Below are 20,110 nucleotides of genomic sequence, written 5' to 3' on the forward strand. Positions count from 1 at the left end.
ATAATACCATTCAATAGACCGCTGCACTTCAGTGCGACACCATGAAAGGCATACAGAAAAAAAACTGAAAAAAATGTGTGCAAAGCCTGGAAAATACATGTGTACTCATTACGACCACTGTCTTTCCACATGCACATGTAACATCAATTACAGCGATGGGGCCAAGCAAGCGGACAAATGGCAGCATACTTACGGGCGTCACTCAGGCAACGAGATATACCACATACAGCTTGGTGGCAGCTTGTTTTTCTCTTCGTACGAGGGTAAAACGTTCACCGAGGCCTCCGCAGATGCACATCAGAGGTGAGATATCAACCAGTTTAAACAGAGTGCTATTATTCATTTACTTTCCGTTGCAATATGCTATATATTTCCGACTGTGCTTTATTAATATTCCATGAAATTGCATGGGTTCAATCTTCCACTTGCCAGCTCGGAGTTGCAATTTTAATGTTGGTCATGGCAAATGCGATATCAGGAATACATGGCTTATAAAACGAACCTACTTTTATATAATTATTTGCTTTGATATTGTCACCAATATTGGTACCAACCTTTTTTTAAACCTATTTATTTTAGCTCGATTGCATAAAAGCCTAAGGCTTATATGAAGCGCTCTCGAGTCTGTTTCCTTGGTATTTATGGGGGAGATATTAAGAACGCTCCAACAGTGGGAATCGAATCCATGACCTCCCGATTGATAGGCGGACACCATATCCACTACGCCACAGGTTACTACCCTGTTGCCGTATGATAAAATGGTCATAGTTTGATGCTGTATAGTGATTGTTTGTAATGGTTTTAGGATTTAGTCACATAGACGCCATGCATTGCTAGTTGCCTTTACAGAAAATTACAACTCTGAGTGGAATTGGATATATCCTTATCAGGCTATAATGTAGTTATATGTTATTGGACCAACAATTGTTACCAAGGTTACTTAAAACTTTGGTAACCTTATTCATCAGATGAAATGTATTAATATGCACCTGGTCTATAAACAACATTTTTGAATGCTGTATTTGCGAATCTGAACATATAGTGCTCATGGTAAGCTTTTCGGATACGGTCTTATATATCGTCCGTAAGTCCGAACGTGGCTTATCCTATTGATGTTTTTAATTACACTTCAAAGTAAGTGGGTGTCTTGAGTATCCTCTTTCAAAGTTGTCGAAATCTTTCCAGTCAATTACACATATAGTTCACCAGAGCTAAATAAATATTTTAAAACACACATTTTAAAACAATCTCTGACGCCTCAACAGCAAAAACTTAACTATTTGGTTATTAATTCAGCCTCGGTGAAAGCGATCTCCTCGGGATGCATTTTTTCCCCTATGATAGTGTTTTAGTATTCGGACTCAGATTATTTATACAGAAAGAAAGTGAATAGTTTGTATGTTATATAAACAATTACATAACAATGATAGGTAAATCTCAAGAAAACAGATTTTTTACAACACACAAAGAGGTGTCTTTGGTTAAGTCTGAATCCGTTTTTACGTTTGTAAATCCGAACAATACTTCATTCTGACAGTACTTAAATCCCGACAATCGGAAAAGTTACATTACATTTGTTTCATTTTCATAAACTCGTTTTATTTTGGCTTTGTTACAAGTTGTGTATTTCCCTTCAAATACTTAACATTTAAATATTGGGATTGAATTAAAAACTATACCTTTGCTTAATGAAGCATACCTGGGAATATATTAAAAACACATTTAAGTACTTAATTCAACAAATCCACCAATATGCCGTTCTACCACGGCGTAATAAACTTGTATTAATATGTTAGTTTTTTTAAAAAGCATGTGTTCAGCTTATCAAAATTTAGATACTCTTATTTGATATTTTTATACATGTAATATGTTTTTATTCAACCAATTATTTAGTTACTTTAAATGTGCGTTATTTACTTATATTTTATAAATCACATCTATACCATTATTTGATTAGGTACCTCTACCATTGGTAAGGTTTATATTGCTACGACTACTGGATTACATATCCCTACCAACTATTTGGTTTGGTATCTCTACAATAAATACGGTCATTATCTCTATCATTGCTTCGTTAGGTATCTCAACAAACAAATGTTTGGGATGCCTACCCTTTATTATTAGTTGGGTACCTCTAACTTTACTCTATAAGGTATCGCTCCCATTACTGGAGTGTAACATCTTGTCTATTTCTAGGTTATGTATATCTCCGATTATATTGTTTGGTATCTCTACAAATACTACTGTTCTTATAAATAAAATTGACTGGTTTGGTATATCCACTATTAACTAGGTTAGGTAACTCTTCCATGTCTATGTTTCATATCTCTAACATGACCATGTAAGTTATCTCTACCATTACTAGGTTTCATATATCTACCATTAAGTGGCTTGGTTTTTTAACTTTACATTACTATTAATTTATTAGGTACCTCATTGATTATTATGTCTCATTAACCAACAATTTGTCGGTTAAGTATTTCTTCCTTCTTTTGGTTTGTGATCTCCACAACCTACTCAGTTTCTTATTACCAGATTTGGGATCTCATTGGTTGCCATGCTGGACACCACGATAGATGACCCCCACTTACAGCTTAACCCTGGCCCAAGCTACCGCCTCAAGACCTCTGACATGTGCTTCTACATCAGTGTCGCAAAGGAGGAATACTCCAAGGTGCAGCTAGACACCATGAAAGACGATGGGACGAAGTCAGTAAGGGTGAAAACTACGGGTGAGTAAACTAAAGGACACACAATATTGGTAATTAAAATATAAAAATATGAACATTATCTACGGATCCTGATTTATGGGATTTGATAAGTAGATAGTTAGTTATAGTATTTTCGTTGTGAGAGGATGAACTTGACTTGTTAATGATAAGTAGCAGAGGCTCTGTGTACATCTACAATGAGGATGATAATTGTGTCCAAAATAAGTAATCGATATCGATACATCTGTATACTGTTAACAAACGCTCGAATACTAAGTGTATCTGGAAATCTCTAGCCTTGATAGTAGGGATTTATTAACGGTTTGGTAGTAGAGAAGTGGCTATTCGATTATATGTCAGAACCTTTTAAAAAAGATCTCTCCCCGATTATCTCATGTTTACTTGTCACTTAAATACTGACACTTCTTACAAGTTTGTATTGGATAGTAAATAATTTTTATAGTAACAAACATTATGACAGTTACTAAAGAACATAGCTAATAGAATATGTGCTGAATTAATGATTGTATAGAATGACTGACGTTTGTATAATTGCAATAACTTCACTGTCAATATACAAAGTGCACCATCTAACGACTAGTGAACAACAAAAAGATCATCGCGCCCCTTCACAGACACCATAACCTTTTAATTTTGGCAAACTAAAAGTGAAAGCCTAACCTCAAAAGGCTATAACGAACGTCAATTATTTATGTAAATTGTATAAGAAAGTTAATAATCAAGGTCAATGTTGGGATATTTTTATAAACATTATATAATTTATATTCGGAACATGAAGTGACCCAGCGTAATTGTATTGAAAAACATTGTGAAACAGAAAAAAGTTATATCCAGCTACTACATTTACATGCAATTTACAATATATAAGTAATAAACGAATACACGTATAAATAATAGTCAATAGTAAAGTGCTTTGGAATGCAATGATCATTAATACAACAATTGTTATCTAAGAAAATTCGTAAATTGTACTTCATTATATAATACATACATATTGATAGAGGTATTATTCTCATCGTCTGTGCAATTCAAAGTATGTTTAATGTAAATGAGCAACCTATCTACATCAATTATTCGACTAGAAGTATTCAAACGAATCTTCACTCATGCGTTTGAGTTCACTTATTATATTCCATAACTCATAATTGCAAAATATGCACAATTGTGCCCCTTATTGTACCAAGATATTTCAACAAAACGATTGCGTACAATTAACCAATATCTCTATATCGATAACAAGTACCAATATGTCCATGGTCTTTATGAACATTCTTTCACCAAGACCTATGACATTAGAAATGTGACTAACATAAAAAATGATATTGATACATTTATGGAATTGTTGGCATTTCATTGTTGGATATATATAGTAGTACAATGGTTAGGTAAAATGAAATTTAGAAACACAGAGGTAAATTACATGACTTAATATTGGTATTCGTTTTATTTTTTAACGAAGGCATCTAATTACGGAAAATAACTATGGGAGAGTAAAAGTCCACTAAGCATGAAAGGTATTCGTAGGTATTCGGCTTTTGTATATAACATGAATTGCCTTGGTTTGCAGAGCGAACAGCCTCTGATCTGCAGGGTCACGTAAATTCTGAAGAGGAGGAGGAATATGGTGAGGAAGAGAGTGTCTTCAGTACCCTAACTCTGCATAAAGGGTACTAACAATTTTCTGATACATAAGCCAACATGGAGTTTTTATGTAAACATATATATCCCCTGGTTAATGGCATCTCTTCATTATAGGGAAACGAACGTCTTCTACAATATCGCTCTGCAGCCAGGGCATTAGATAAATAATATAATAAAAGGCATAATTGAGTTTAAACTTTTTTACTTTATTTTCAAACGTATGTCCACGTCCAGCTATGTGCGATGCTTTATTCTGCTTGTTAAAATTTGTTTCGTATAAAAAGTAGAACATGTCTCTTTTCTTCCAGCATATATAGCATATTTAGCCTGTTTCATCTTTATTATACGCTTAAACTGTTTATCTCTACTAAATAATGAATGCTCAACCTTGCAGGGATATGTACTGTTGCATAATATTGTTCTAGTAAGACATTTCAGAGTTTTAAGTCATTAGGGGTAGTTGCTTATAAGTGCTCATTTCAAGCATGTGTAACATATCAGTGTAATTGGGTTACTATACGTGTTTATTTCAAGCACGTGTAACATATCAGTGTAATTGTGTTACTTTAAGTGTTTATATCAAACGAAGTTAATGAGTGTCTATATAGCCTTTTGATAGTAAACGTTACTTCTTAACTAGCTTAATAACCGTAAGGCTAACAGTTACGACTCCCACCATCAAATATTCGACCTTTTGTGTAAGTTTTATTTTAAGTTAAACGTTTATCCATGTTGGTCTATCTTTCACGACGTGTGTACTGTTTCCTTTTGTCAATATATGTTTATAATATTATAAAAGATACGTTAGGTATATAAAGCACATATGCAGAATTACCAACAGGTCAGAAATTAGAAAGATATAAGTAATACATTAGCAAAAGGTTTGCAAACAATCTATATTCTGTAAATAAGTTACAGACGGAAATGGTTTGTTTGGCGGATTTATCTGCAAATGCACTATTTATATATTAATTTTGTTTTCTTGTTATTCCTAGCTTTGAGCTTGCAAATCGTGTAAAACGTGCGACGTTCTTATTGGGAGATAAGAGCATACCGTCCAAGGAAACGGAACAGAAAGTCATCACAAACAGCGACAACAGCTGTCGATCCAGGTAAGGAAGTTCGGTATAGAGTGAATGTTTCAGTTAAGTTTCGTGGCTTTTATTATTGAATGTGGGAAACAGGTCCTAGCCTCCCATTAATTGGAATAAGCTTTCATCAAAAATAGAAAAACAATAAAACATTGCATCATTTTAGCAGAAGTAGGAATTATTATGGGGTAAGGAATGCCATACATAACTGATATCTCAGACCTCTGTCCACCACTAAAAGACACTGAGAGTTATTTAACATGCTGATATTTTGTTTTGTAAAGCCCGTATTGCACATTAAGAGTGAACTGCACTGTGTACCACGCGTCCATCTGAATTATACAGACTGTACTTACATTACACGTTTGAGGCGAGTATTTTGATCTAAATGAGTTTTAAGTGTTATTTAAATAACACATGACAAGAAGTGATATGATGTAAGTATTATAAAATATTATACTTCGACCCAACAAGAAGCATCATGTGGAATTTAAATTATTCTAAAGCAGCTTACGAAAGCTTTGCAAATAAACCTCGGATATTAAGATTTCCTTGATAAAGTGTTTTTATATCCATTTGAACCTTTTCGATTCTTTAAAGAGACTTTCGGCAAATAATGAAATAATTCATTTTAAACATTTGTTCGTTGGACCCTTCCTTTTCTCAAAGGAATGGTTGGGAACATACATGCCCAGATTAGCTCACAACTTTACAACAGTAGTAATATCCAAGGGCTCATTTAGCTTTGCGAACGTAGTTGAAAACCAAACTTAAGGGCATATTTACTGCTACCAAAATTAAAAATCAATTAGTATGTTCGCATTATGGCAAACACACCCACAAACAAATAGCTTGATAGTGACGCCTATTTTAATGTTTAAACCCGGACATTTGTTGCAAGCGTCTTCGATGGATTAGCTCAAGAAGTTAACTTTTAACACCCACCCTAGACCGTCAGTGCATTACGAGGTCGTTGGTTTTCCGGGCGCAGACCAATCCGGTTTGCTATTATGCTGTTATGTCATTTTTGGTATCCTCTAAGTGGGCTGAAGTCCATCTTGGTGGCGACCGTTTCTTGCCAAAAAACAACAACATGGGGCTGTTTGTTTACAAATTGTGCCAGTCCAATCACTTCATTTTAACCGCCAGCAGAAGCGGTTACCAGGGTCTGGTTGGGCCATGTTCCCGGAATTAAAAGTGTCAGTGACATAAGAAAAATCATTTTGTCTATCTTTCTGCGAGCTTCTGCCAAGGGAAAAGTATAACGCTGAACAACCTCTATCTGTCTTGCAAACACGTTTGTGCCAACCAGGAGACTGCGTCCCGTCATCTGTTTGAATTTATCTTTATGTGACAACCTTGAGATCATTTGTCGTTATGTGTGTGTGTCAAATTATATATTCTAACCTGTATGTTCCAACCTGTATTTACAAACTTCTGTATATGCTAACAGTATGTACCATCTCGGCGAACGTGTTCATAATCTCATATAATTTAGTCAGAATTAATAGAAACCATTGCATTTAGATTAAGACATGTTTGAACGAATAAAAGCATATTGTAACAGCCTCTAAAAATCTAGTCGGTCTGGCTTGCAATTATCAATATAAGGCCAAATATAGCTGATCCTATACGTAATAAATATTTCTGTTTCACAGTTTCAATCTCGGTAATATTCGGTGAATTTACATCTTTTTATTCTGTTTTTGCAGTAGTGAAATTGTTTAAATATTTGCGGGGTTTGATTTACTGAAAGGGTGTACAACACTATTTATTTCAGTTGTTGTACAATAAATTATAAACACGTAGTCTCGAAACCTGTTTGTGTAAACCAGGAGATTATGTCTCATCACGAATAACGAGTATGTTTCTACCTGCATTAGATCACCAAGCGGCATTTCCCGTCTTCATTATGTGCAAACCTTAATTATATACCTGTTTAATGCTTTTAACAAAATACAGGTTGTATCAATTGTTGAAATAAAAAATCCCGTATTACGCTACTCGCTGTTTCCAATTCCGTATTACCATACTAGCCGGACTACTTTCTTCGACCCATTTAATGACGTCAAATTACGCGCACCGAAACTAGGAAACCCCCATATTACGCAATATATTACATAGTACATGGTGTGGCGTCATTTCTGTGACGAAACACAATAGTTTTATTTAAACTCTCTGGAATTTAAGGACATGTCGGACGTGGTGTTTTGTTAACAGTAAACTATTTGTTTAAAACTAACGAATGCAGAACGTTTTTCGGAGTGTGTGTGTGTGTATCATGCATTCATGTAAATTTCGATAGGAATACAATAAAATAGTGTGGTTTAAACTAAGTTTCGATAAAGACATGGAAGAATAGAAGTGGAAGTGCATATCGTTTCAACGTTTTTGTTATAAACATCGGATCAAAGTTGTCAACGTAATTGTTATAAACATTGGATTAACGATGTCATTAAGGTACGCGTGTTAAAAACCTGTGTTTTCCCGGTGTGAATGTTTACACGGTAATTTACATAAACTGTATTCATACGCGTCTTAAACAAACTATGGCGTACCGTTTAAGTCATTCTTTTGTCAGGTTTTTTAAAGCAAAAATACAATTGTTAACTGTTTTCGTTAGTTGTGTATATAATAAAATGAATATTACGCTAGCCAATTGTTCCAAGAGTTTGTATTCAGTCTCGTGGCTTGTGCTATTTCGCATCACACAAGCCACTCGACTGAATACAAACTCTTGAAACAATTTACTAGCGTAATATTCCGTATATATGGCCCAACCTGGATACCATATTTCGTTATCTGTATCTTCCAACCTGTATCTGCCAACCTCTCGATGTGACAGCCTGTATGTGCAAACCAGGAGACTGTGTCATGCTATTAATGTCTATTTACAGAAACATTTGGTGTAAGGTTTAAGTTAACTTGTGAGATTTTCAAAAAGTAATAAAAATGACAAGTTACTTTATAAAACGTTTTGGAACAGTTGTCTGGTAGAAAGCCTAGTAGGGCTTGCAAGCATCACTATTATGACCGATATTAAGGCTGAGATAACAAGTTTACGTAATAACAACGTACTAACAAATTAATTTTTAAAGTTCCAGTAATGGACAACCGATCACATCCAATGGATGCTTAGAGGAATCCAGGTTCAAAGTTACCCAGGTTAATCTGTCGGCGGAATCGCAATTGCAAAGGCGTGGAACAGGAATTAACCTTACGGCGGAATCGCCATTGCAAAGGCGGGGAACAGGAATTAACCTTTCGGCGGAATCGACATTGCCAAACCATGGAATAGGAGTTTACCTGTCGGCGGAACCACCATTGCTTAGGCGTGGAACAGGAGTTAACCTGTTGGCGGAAGCGCCAGTGCCAAGGAGCGTAACACCCGTCGACTTTCACCACGTGGAGGGGACATATCCTTCCAAGAAAGATCAAGTGCTCGATAAGTTCCTGGACATGGATCAGGACAAGTATGTATGCCCTCAGTTTTATTAAAGCTTTTGTTTTTATTTTGTTTAATGCTGTTTGTAATAAAGATTAAGTGAATATGTATACTAGTTTGTATTTATAATTTGTTAAACTTCTCACAAGTTATTTGAACAAAAATCACTTGCCTGTTAGTTGGTGGATGGAGAGGTGTACATGATGCATAGCCCCATCTAATCACAAGGTGCTCAATGTGAGCTATTATGAACACCCTGTGTCTGGCGTCTTGCGATGTTAGGTTTGTGTTCACATTTTACATTCACAATTAAATAAACGTTATCTAGACAATCCAAGCCTTCACAAACTAGGTCACCAGGTTTAATCTCAGTGAACCTTTTTTATACTCTGGATGCCGCATTTTATTAAACGTATATATATAATACTTGGTAAGAATTGTTATTTACACACTTAACTGAAATCTAAACTGAAATTAAATATTGACAACTAGCCATATTAGAGAAAACATGCTTTGTAAAATTTAATAGCGTACAAAGTAACTATGAAATATATCATTTTTTAAAGCCCCATAAGGAGTGTTTTAAATTGAAGAAGTTTTCTTAAATGTTTCATACTGAATTTGGTTATGATGTGGATATGATATTTATATTGCAATTATTATCTTTACTTAAGTTGACGTTTGTTTTTTTAAATATATACAGACGTAAGCATAAATTAAGGTCTTGAGTGAAATAATATAAGCAGCATATTCTTTTTTGAATAACGTTGTATTGCTGTACTTGGATTTTTAAAGTATAACGTGAACCAATCGGATCGCATGATTGGAATTTTTATATGGAAAACAGGCAACTTAAAATGTAGACTGATATTTCTTTGGCCGTGACAGAAACACAACATGTTTCCAAATTGTTGTATTTGATTTTTATAAATGTTCAAAACTAAAGGCGAGATTTATTTCGATAGTTGATAAACTAACATGTTTAATATTTCAAATGCTAATCTTCTGAGCTATGTTTGCGGCTTTTTTACTTTCAATAAAATTGTATCACTCGTATATACAAGTTTTATATGTAATGTTAATACTTAATGTACAGAAAAGCAGATTATCTCAGTATGTGCCATTTTGATTCTATAATAATATATATAGGATCTGGCACGAGTTGTCATATCATACCATATTTTATTAAACGAGTTCAGGAATTTTGTTAGTAAGCAAGCATTTAGTTAAATAAAAAATGGTTTGATATGACACCAAGTGTCAGATCTTTTTTATCACATGCTTTTAAATCAGCAAATTAAATAAATATTAACGCAAACATAATGATAAATCCCGAATATTGTTTAAATTTCTTGACGTCATTTGAACAAAAAAACAAAATGCGATTGGTATATAAACGAATACTAAGCCAATGGAAACGCTTAAAAATGTTGAATTACACATGTGTAATAAAAAAATGTAATGGTTATATAACATGGGAAACAGGGTATGGAATGTGATAAAATATATATTTTGATTTTAAGTTAAGGATAATGGATATGAAGCTATCGTAGGGTAAATCACAACTTGTCATTAAACAATGCGACAGTTTAAAGTGAAATATTCTTTGCGAAATCCATGGATAAGGGTTTTTTATAAATGTAAAAATGTTAGACTCCTGTTAAGATTTATTGAAAGATACTTCCGGATGGATTTGTTGAATATAACATAAATGAATGACTCTTCAAATGTTTTATCTCGTCGCAGGTTTATCACTGGCCCGTCCCCAGTAACCCTTTACGTTGGATCAAAAAGGGCCATATGTCACCTGGTGAGGGAACAACGACCCCTTTGCTGCTTAGAGTGGGGACTGGTGAGTGGGATCTAGTGATAGGATACGAAAATAGTAGGGTCCAAAAATAGTACAAACGGACACAATAGGGATACAAATCGGAAAGTTATTATACATTATAGCAAAAGACGGATTAGGTGGAAATATGTATGGTACAAGACAAAACAAAGACATATTCATTAAACAAAACAAATTGCCCTCAATAGTTTCTTTCTTTTATACAAAACTCATCTGCTTGCCTTATTTAGAAATACTTGTTATCCTTAAATATATCAGAAGTTACCGCCGACACGATAAGCGTAACCAAATAATTCATTTTGCGACTGATTTAATGGGTTACATGACCAACTGGACGAATTAGAATATAAAATATATCTTATCAAGCTTGCATGTCAGTTTTATCCATTTCTTGATTCACTACAGTTTGTTTTTCATAGTGTGCAAAGACATTTGAACATCACTTAGTTTTAATGACGCCCGAGAAAAACATTAATTAATGTTTGCTTGAAAGGTTCACATTGCTTGACGCCAGTGATACTACTTTTCACTCTAATTTGTCAGGTGATTAGCAGGACTGCGTACATAATGTTTGCATTGATAAGGCCAGCGTTTTTTTTAATACAGGTTGCGCACACAACCCATCTTTTATACCACAGCTGCGCACACTTCTGTATTAAAGTGTCTATAAACTCTGGACTTCCGCTCTACCACCTATTTCTGTATTTATATACTATTAAATATTTGTAACAAAAGCATTTTGGGAAAAATCTACAACAGGATAAATGTGTTTTCTTGTCAATCGCCTATGGAAGGGAAAGGCCGCCAATATTATGCATCACAAGATATGTTGCATGTGTTGAATATTCAGCTCATTTGTTTAACAGAGAATTCTTTAAATGCAACATATTAATATCTGTTTTGAACACTTGTAAAGTGTAAAATGTTGTATGTTTCGATTCTACAAAATGTTTAAATGTTTAAAAAACAAACATGTAACTTCTTAAACTACAGACCTGAAAATGCCTATATAAAGTTAACACCTTCATATACCTAATATTGTAGTCATATAATTAATAAGGGATTACATCTGAAAGTAAGTTGATGACAAACTAAATAAGCATGTTGAATATTTTCTAAGTTGTACGATCGGTTTAAGTAATGTGCTACAAGTCAGCATCTAACAAGTGTACACTATACAAGTGTACAGAATACAAGTTGACGAATCACAGTTCAACATTTTACAACGCATTTTCAAGTCAACCGTTGTTAGGGTACAAATTTTCATTAGTAGTAGCCACAGGTTTAGGGCGCGTGGCCAAGTCACTTAAACACTATCAATATGTCATAAAACAACATGTTTCATAATTTTGACCAAATACAAATTTCTGATATAATTTACATATACAAGGTAGGTATCTCTTGACACAGGAAAGGCACCTACATTAACATTTTTAAGCCATTCAGTGCCTAAATGGCGATCGATTTTCGTTAACTATGTACCATTTTGTTGGGAAAGGATGCCTCGTGACGTGACCACACACGGCTACTTGATAACATAAGCTACAAGAAAACACTTCTCGAACTCGTAGAAATGCTAGGTCGGCTCTCGTCTGACCGAACATTCCGTGCCGATTTTTACAAGATGAAAAGTATCGAAATATCCCAGCTACCGAATGTAATCCACATTACCGGTAGTACAATAAACAAATAGGGTTTATCAACTAACAACACATATTTGTCCTTTTTATTTGCGTTATAGCGTCGAAATCGTTGTAAATCGGGGATTGTTTATAGGCAATTTCGAGTCCTGCTCCATGTCGATCAGACGCTCAATTTTAATACGGTTCTCGATTTCAAGTATTCGGTAACTCTGAGGCGTGAAATGGATAAATAGCGTAGGGTGAAGGACGGATCATCGTACACGATTGAAATAAACATTCAAACAAAACGATTATATAAGTGCTTGGTGTGGACAAAACACAAATCTATGTTGTTATTGGATAAATTGTATTTCGATACTTTTACTCTTGTTAAAATCGGCATCGAAGGTTCGGTCAGACGAGAGCCGACCTAGCATTTATATCAGAAAAAATGTTTTGGTCAAAATGACAAAAGCGTTGTTTTATAACATATTGATAGTGTTCAAGTGACTTGGCCACGCGCCCAACACATGTGCACCAGAGGAATCATTGTTTACAGTTACAATGGTTTCCGACCCGTAAGCGAGGGATTTGTTCCTGGCTATGACAAGAAATTATTTTGTCGCTTCCACCGCGTGTAGATTCCATGCAGACTTTACAACTGTTCGAATGTCAACCTGTAACATTGCAAGATGTAAAGATACGCGATGACTTATCTAGACGTGTTTACGTGCTCACAGCGGAAATCGGCAGTTCGTTAAATTTACTGTTGCAAATTTGTATACGTAAGCATTCACCTCTGTTAAGAAGCGTAAGAGTTTTGTGCGTTGTGTATGTGATTTGAAAATAAAAGTTAATGTATATTTTACATTTTGTACATTAAATATTTTATTAATTGAAAAGTTTTAATTGGACAATGCACACGATGAACATTTGAGCTGTCTCCACCTTAAAACTTTACATTGTTGAAAATTGAAACATTAAAGATCAACAATTTTTTATTTGAACGGATAGTATTAGACATGTTTGTATAATCTATAATTACAACATGGATCATATCAGCTGAATACTCAACACGTGCACCATTTCTGGTGGTAAACAATATTGGCGGTCTTTCCCTTCCATAATCGCCCAACACTTTCCGATTCACGGTCTCTATAGTATTGTAGATTTGAATTGTTTCAGTCGCAATTTATAGGCAATCGCCTTGCATAAACCTAGACCATTTTGTACAGTATTGATTTTTTTCAGAACTGCTCCCACTGCTCGTATAAGAACACAAACGATCAGCGCTGGACCAATCAGCTTATCATTCTCTCGGCGGAAAAAGCGTGTAATGGAATCTACAACTTTATCGTTCCGCTGCGTTCCCAGTTCATTGGCATGAAATCACTATGCCCTATTATTCTGCTTCTCGGAGAAAAGTGAGTGATGTTGGCTTTAAAACGCACTGAGTACCTATGTATTGGTGGGAAAAAAGAAAACGACATAAACACACCATTCTTGCGCTCGAGTTAGTATCAAGTACTACTAAATAAAGTATTTATTGTAGGTAATGGTGGGTCTCTACTAATTCTATATTGCAATAAATAAACACTTCAAAACATTTTGTGGGTGCCTGGGTGGTTGTTTTGCAATGCCATTTTCTTAATATAATTAGCTATTTACAACAGTTTCAAAATGTTTCTCTGCCATGAAGAATCAATTTGGTGTTTCACTTCAAAGCAATTATTCTGCTTTGCTTATGGGTGGTAAAATATTCATGTCGATTTGCCGCATGCTAAAGGTTACTTAGAAACTAACTGTGTTAAGATGACGTCTTAATTCTGTGTCATAAACATAATTTAAGTGTACGCCTGCCTTCTTGGTATTGTCTTCATTCTATAAGTTTTGATTATAATCACTATCTTTTGTGTGGTTCCAGACCGGAGAGGATGTTCTTAGAGACCGTTTCCTTCTTCCCTCTCGTCTACTGGATGTTGGGAACCATAACCAGGTATGTGTCAGTGTGGTTATGTACTGGGAAACATTACCAGGTATATGGCATTGTGATTATGTACTGGGAACCATTACCAGGTATGTGGTATTGATGTTAAGTACTGGGAAACATTATCAGGTATGTGGCATTGTGGTTATGTACTGGGAACCATCTCGAGGTATGTGACAGGGAAGTTTTGTGCTGGAGGGAACATTAAACTAGCTATGTTGCTGTGTAGCTATATGCTCAGAATCATAACTAGGTATGTGCAGATGTGGATATTTTATGTGAAACATGACTATTTGCTTATTAAGTTTTGTGCTGATAACATTTAACAGAGATGTTGCCTGGTGTGAATTATCATGTTCAAGTATGTGTGATTATATATATGGATTGGTAATCTTCCCAAGGTATATATTGTTGTAGATTGTAGATATGTGTTTAAACCGTTACCAGGTATGCGTCATTAAAGATATGTGCTGGAAACCGTTAACAGACATGTGCTGCGAACCATTACTTTGAATTTGTTTATTAAGATATGTGCTTTAAACCATTATCATGTATTTGAAATTGTAAATATGTGATGCGAACAATTTCCGTGTTGTGCTACCTTAGGTATGTGATTCGAAACATTACCAAATACGTGCTAATGGAGATATTTGCTTTTTACAACCCCGATACTTAAGGTGGTAGAGCACTTGGTCACACAGACAAAGAGTACAGGTTGGTTTCCTTGCCCGGTAAAATAACTTTTTGGACCTCGGCCCATTTACTAAGTATGTAGCCAGCTTACTTTGAAATTGAAGATTGTTGGTTTGATATCCGATTAGGCCAAATAAATTGTAAAAACCCGGCCAACCGGCCCAGGGGCTCTATCCCAAGACACATAACTTTTCAGGTGTTCACATATTGACCGATATAACGTCGCTATTATGTTTTTAACATACTGCACCGATATTGATGTATTGTGATCACTTTTTGTCAACCGTATGCCGTCAATATTTATTTTTTTAAATCTATAGAGGCAAAATTAACTTGCTTTTTCTTCCTTTAACTATTTCAAAATATGGTCATAGTGATAACTCGGCCGAGTTTCAAACTGGGTAGCATGTAGTCACAAAAACTAAGTAAACTGACAGAATAAGCTTCTGAACACTATAGAATCATTATTGTATTTAAAATCGTCATGAAACTGATTTAAAAAAACGAAAAATGCATAGCCGAGTTCGAAATGGTTTCGGTCTGTTGAATAACATGGCAAACTTTGGGCTGAGGTTTAGTTAAATTTGTGTGCATACTCTAGCGGTCGTATTGTTTTTCTTTATCTTCATAAACGAACTCAGAGTATTTGTCTCAATTATGCAAAGGGCTTTGAAACATGGCCACATATACGCGTGGCTGTCTTTTTGAACACATCTGGAACAAAGTTATTGCCAAATATTTAAGAAATAGGCTCAGAACATTTTGTCAATGATAACTCGGCCGACTCAAAAACTGAGTCGCATATGATTAATATTTAAGTGGTGAGTTTCCTTGATGTTGCAGTGTGGATGACCTACTAATGGCGGGTATCAACAAAGCTTCACACCTTGTGGTTGCCAACAAGGAAATGGTCCAATCAGTTTGCGAGGACACTCTTGCAGACTCGGAAACCATCGTGGCAGTGCAGACTGTGTTTAAGTAAGTGTGGATTCTCAATAGTGATGTGTGGTTTAATCATGTGGGGCAAGTCAGGGAAAGATCAAGGGCATAGTCTGAAAACAGGAGTATGCTGTTTGTGAATAACTTGAGTTTAAGTGGAGATATTACTTTGAAGTTGTTTGCATAGCTGACTTGTATGAAGAAATATATACTTTTATAATACTTCTTCAATTATTTTTTTTATTATTATTATTATTATTATTTTTAATTAATTATTATTATTATTATTATTATTATTATTATTATTATTATTATTATTATTAGTAGTAGTAGTAGTAGTAGTAGTAGTAGTAGTAGTAGTAGTAGTAGTAGTTGTTGTGGTAGGGGTAGTGGTAGTGGTAGTGGTAGTGGTAGTGGTAGTGGTAGTAGTAGTAGTAGTAGTAGTAGTAGAAGTAGTAGTAGTAGTAGAAGTAGTAGTAGTAGTAGTAGAAGTAGTAGTAGTTGTAGTAGTAGTAGTAGTAGTAGTAGTAGTAGTAGTAGTAGTAGTAGTAGTAGTAGTAGTAGTAGTAGTAGTAGTAGTCGTAGTAGTAGTAGTAGTAGTAGAAGTAGTAGTAGTAGTAGTAGTAGTAGTAGTAGTAGTAGTAGTAGTAGTAGAAGTAGTAGTAGTTGTAGTAGTAGTAGTTGTAGTAGTAATACCGTAATGATTATTAGTTTTTAGTTCCCGACTAAATATTATGTTCATGTTTGAATGTCCCATGCTTTATATTTAAATTGATTGTCCCATGCAGACTATTCCCGAAAGTGAACATTCTCACCGAGCTTAAGCAGGCGTCCAACATGCGCTTCATGCACTTCCGGGCACACGACGAGTACTCCAAGAAAATATCCGACATCGATAGGGTATGTTTCAATAGAAATTATGTTTGCCAATCAATTTTAGTTTGTTATAATATGTTTGTCTTTTTTAATTTTTCAAGTGATGTTTTAGTTAGTATATACATACCTTTTACTGTTTGTATAAGGTTGAAGTCAGGCTAACATTAGTATGATGTTGTGTTTAGCATATTAACATAACGAAATTGTCGAGCTATTATGTGTTTTTCTCATTATTTCTTGCATTCGTCACTATGTGTTGTCAGACATATAAATGCATACCTGTCACATTTTTCACTGCATCTTATTACTATGATATGTTAAGCTGAATTAGTCACGTTGTATATTTTTTTAAATTTTCATTGTTTTTGTTTATAGTTTATTTTATGACATTTATGTGACATTTATGATCAATGTCGTGCTTTTAATGTTCAAAAGGCTATTGAAATATGTTAGAAGTTGTTTTATGAAAGGAATTTTTATTTTATTTAAGTCAGGTGTTGTTTAAATTGCTAAAACACTTAAAAAGATGTCATTTCTGTTGTTGGATCGAATTTGTATACTACTTTTAAACAACCTTTAGGGCCATCTGTATGTTTTGAGATCCAAGGACTAAAATTTTCGGGGAAACACTTATTGAATTAATCGTAACATTACTACGTAGTCTTCTACTTTATATGTTCAAGCAACTTGAAAACAGCCATGCCCAATATGTCACATGAGTTATATATTTTTTTGTCTAAAGGTGCGACATATATCATATACTAGGCTATGGAATTACAAATGGACTTCCCTGGAGGTGATTTTTTAATACAGTGAACTTTTCTCATCTAAACAATTGACTAACGCGTGTCTCGGATGTTTGTTATGTTGCCATGTACCAATGCATGGTGATAATTTATCAATATTTTTAATCATACCGCTTTGGTGAAAAATGCTTAATGCCCTAATGATTATTTGTAAACCTTTTATGCATATTGTGAGGTAACTTCAAAACTTAAAAATATGAACTGAAACCACATATTTGGTTTTTTACATGTGAAATCAATAAAGTTTTGTTTATTAATTTTGTTTATATCATGCCTCTAAAGGAAATAATTGCCTTCCATTGGGTAAGTATATAGTGAAAACCTTAAACATTGTCTTTTCTGAAACTGCAGAGGCTGGAAGTTTGGTATTTCTTATGTACAAGGTTAGGTAGGCCTTCTACCAAGTTGTTCAAATCATGGCTGCGGGGACAAATATGGTTACTTGTTACTCTTGAATATATTTCGTGAAACTTCTAGCAATCTGCACAAAATAGTTCATAGTCTTTACGTCTTAAGTCATCAACCTTGGGCTTTTGTTTTTAGTAAAATATGGTCCACTTTTCATCTAAGACATGTGCGTGTCTAACGTTTTGTTATCATTTCTTTTTTCTATAGAAACTGAAGTCAAGAATAATGTCGAATACGAGTCACATCTTCTGTCTACCTTTCGCGTCCGGTCAGGTGTTCAGTGCCAGTATGCTAGACACGCTGCTTTATCAGGTGAGGCTATCGACCTTTTAATGGCAGGATTGTCATTCGTGTTTGAACACATGCCACATGTGTAAAGAAAACTGCGGCGAGGAAATCTAAGTAAATTCAAAACGTTTAAAAAGTTCAAGAAGGGTTAAACATGTTTACAAATGCAAATTTAAGTTTGTAAGAATTAAACAAGACCCTGTTTATATTGAAAGTGTGCAAAAATATAATTTAACCCAAGAAACCGTCGAACGTTGCCCAGTCACAATATTGCACTATATATTCATATTAAAGGAAACGTTTAGTAGTTGAGAGGACAAGAATTGCACTATATGTGCAGTTTATAGAAAATTTCAAAGGGCCATGATTCTGTGAAAAATCATCCGACCAGAACCGGCTGATAATATGCACATCTCCTGTTGGTAGTGAAGCTTCCCATACAATTTAATTGAATTCCGGTCATTAATTGCTGAGAAATAGCCCGGACAAAAATTGTGCACGGACGGACGGACACACACACGGAAAGACAAAGCGGCGACTATATGCTCACCCAAAAAATTTCGGGGGAGCATAAAAGTAAAAGAAACAAAAAATACTCAATGCATTTAATAATAATGTTAGAACATTTGAAAATTTCTTATATAAGCAAATTATCGATTTTTAGCATTAAGAAAATATATTTCAGTACTGATTAAGCTCCTTATAAAAGGTGATCACAAATTATCATAATTGAGGTGCGTCATGTACAGACTGGTCTTATAACATATGTGGCCAGAGCTGATCCAGACAAGCTAGCACAATCTCGCTCTTGTCTCAGGAGCTGCTCTGTCCGCTTACAATTCACGCAAAATTAGTTGTTTCGTCAGAGAATAAGGTAGCTTGTGAACAGATAGCTCGTGTGCTAAGGATTATCTTTAGATACGCTTACTGCAGATAACATCAAAGCCACGTTTATACGATTAGACTCATATTTAGATTGGCTTAAACTACATTTTAATTTCAAATGGTTATGCTATCAGAAATGTCTTGTTAGTTTGAAATTGCAAAATTTGAAAATGTCCACATCATGAAAAAATCCGATGCCACTGTGATGTTAAAAGAATTCTTACAAAGAAAGGATTTAGTCAAATGGTTGATACAATAGCTTACAAAGTATTGTAAACCGACGTGGTCATCAATAGGTATCCATTAATATTCAAACGTGCGCATTTTTGTAAAAATCATATTCAAACATTCCTATATTTCTTAAAATATTGTTTCTTTCTCAGACGTACGTTAAAGGTTACCTCATCACGTTTGTGAGACTGTTGCTTGGAATGGACGCTGAAAACAACTCCGGGCATCTGTCAAGCGTAAGTTACCAGTGCTGTATAGTGTACTCATTTCAATCTAAAACAATCTGACGGGATGAGTATTTCATAAAATATAAGTTTCTTCATCAGATCGGTAAAGTGTGCAGCGCTTTAGGATTAATGGATTTATACAAATATGATCAATTCTTGTTCGCTTCCACTAGTACTTGTTTTATATGTCCCGAAATGGGGATCATATTAACATAATTACTGTTCTTTGTAGCAAAACAACACTTGGTAGGAGTTTTGTGTATGTCACACTATCTTTTAAGGCAAACTGATATATTTAACCGTATAATTCCAAAACCTTTATCATGGGAGAAATTGTTGTGTTTATACATTTTTTTCAAAACAGAATACCAAATATAAACATTCACGTAA

General features: G+C 34.6%; 1 protein-coding gene across 1 annotated transcript in view; it reads left to right on the plus strand.

The window, feature by feature from the left end:
• The first annotated feature begins 2,546 nt into the window (after positions 1-2,546).
• Positions 2,547-20,110, plus strand: part of LOC127857037 (potassium channel subfamily T member 1-like) — a 32,749-nt gene continuing 15,185 nt past the window's right edge. Inside the window, exons 1-11 of the mRNA XM_052393314.1 lie at positions 2,547-2,732; positions 4,300-4,399; positions 5,369-5,485; positions 8,563-8,937; positions 10,656-10,761; positions 13,632-13,804; positions 14,305-14,376; positions 15,904-16,038; positions 16,788-16,899; positions 18,297-18,401; positions 19,646-19,729. Coding sequence (XP_052249274.1) covers positions 2,558-2,732; positions 4,300-4,399; positions 5,369-5,485; positions 8,563-8,937; positions 10,656-10,761; positions 13,632-13,804; positions 14,305-14,376; positions 15,904-16,038; positions 16,788-16,899; positions 18,297-18,401; positions 19,646-19,729 — 1,554 coding nt within the window. The 5' untranslated portion in view covers positions 2,547-2,557. The remainder of the gene's footprint in view (positions 2,733-4,299; positions 4,400-5,368; positions 5,486-8,562; positions 8,938-10,655; positions 10,762-13,631; positions 13,805-14,304; positions 14,377-15,903; positions 16,039-16,787; positions 16,900-18,296; positions 18,402-19,645; positions 19,730-20,110) is intronic.

This window comes from Dreissena polymorpha, chromosome 14 (assembly GCF_020536995.1).
Source record: "Dreissena polymorpha isolate Duluth1 chromosome 14, UMN_Dpol_1.0, whole genome shotgun sequence".
NCBI classification, from domain to species: domain Eukaryota; kingdom Metazoa; phylum Mollusca; class Bivalvia; order Myida; family Dreissenidae; genus Dreissena; species Dreissena polymorpha.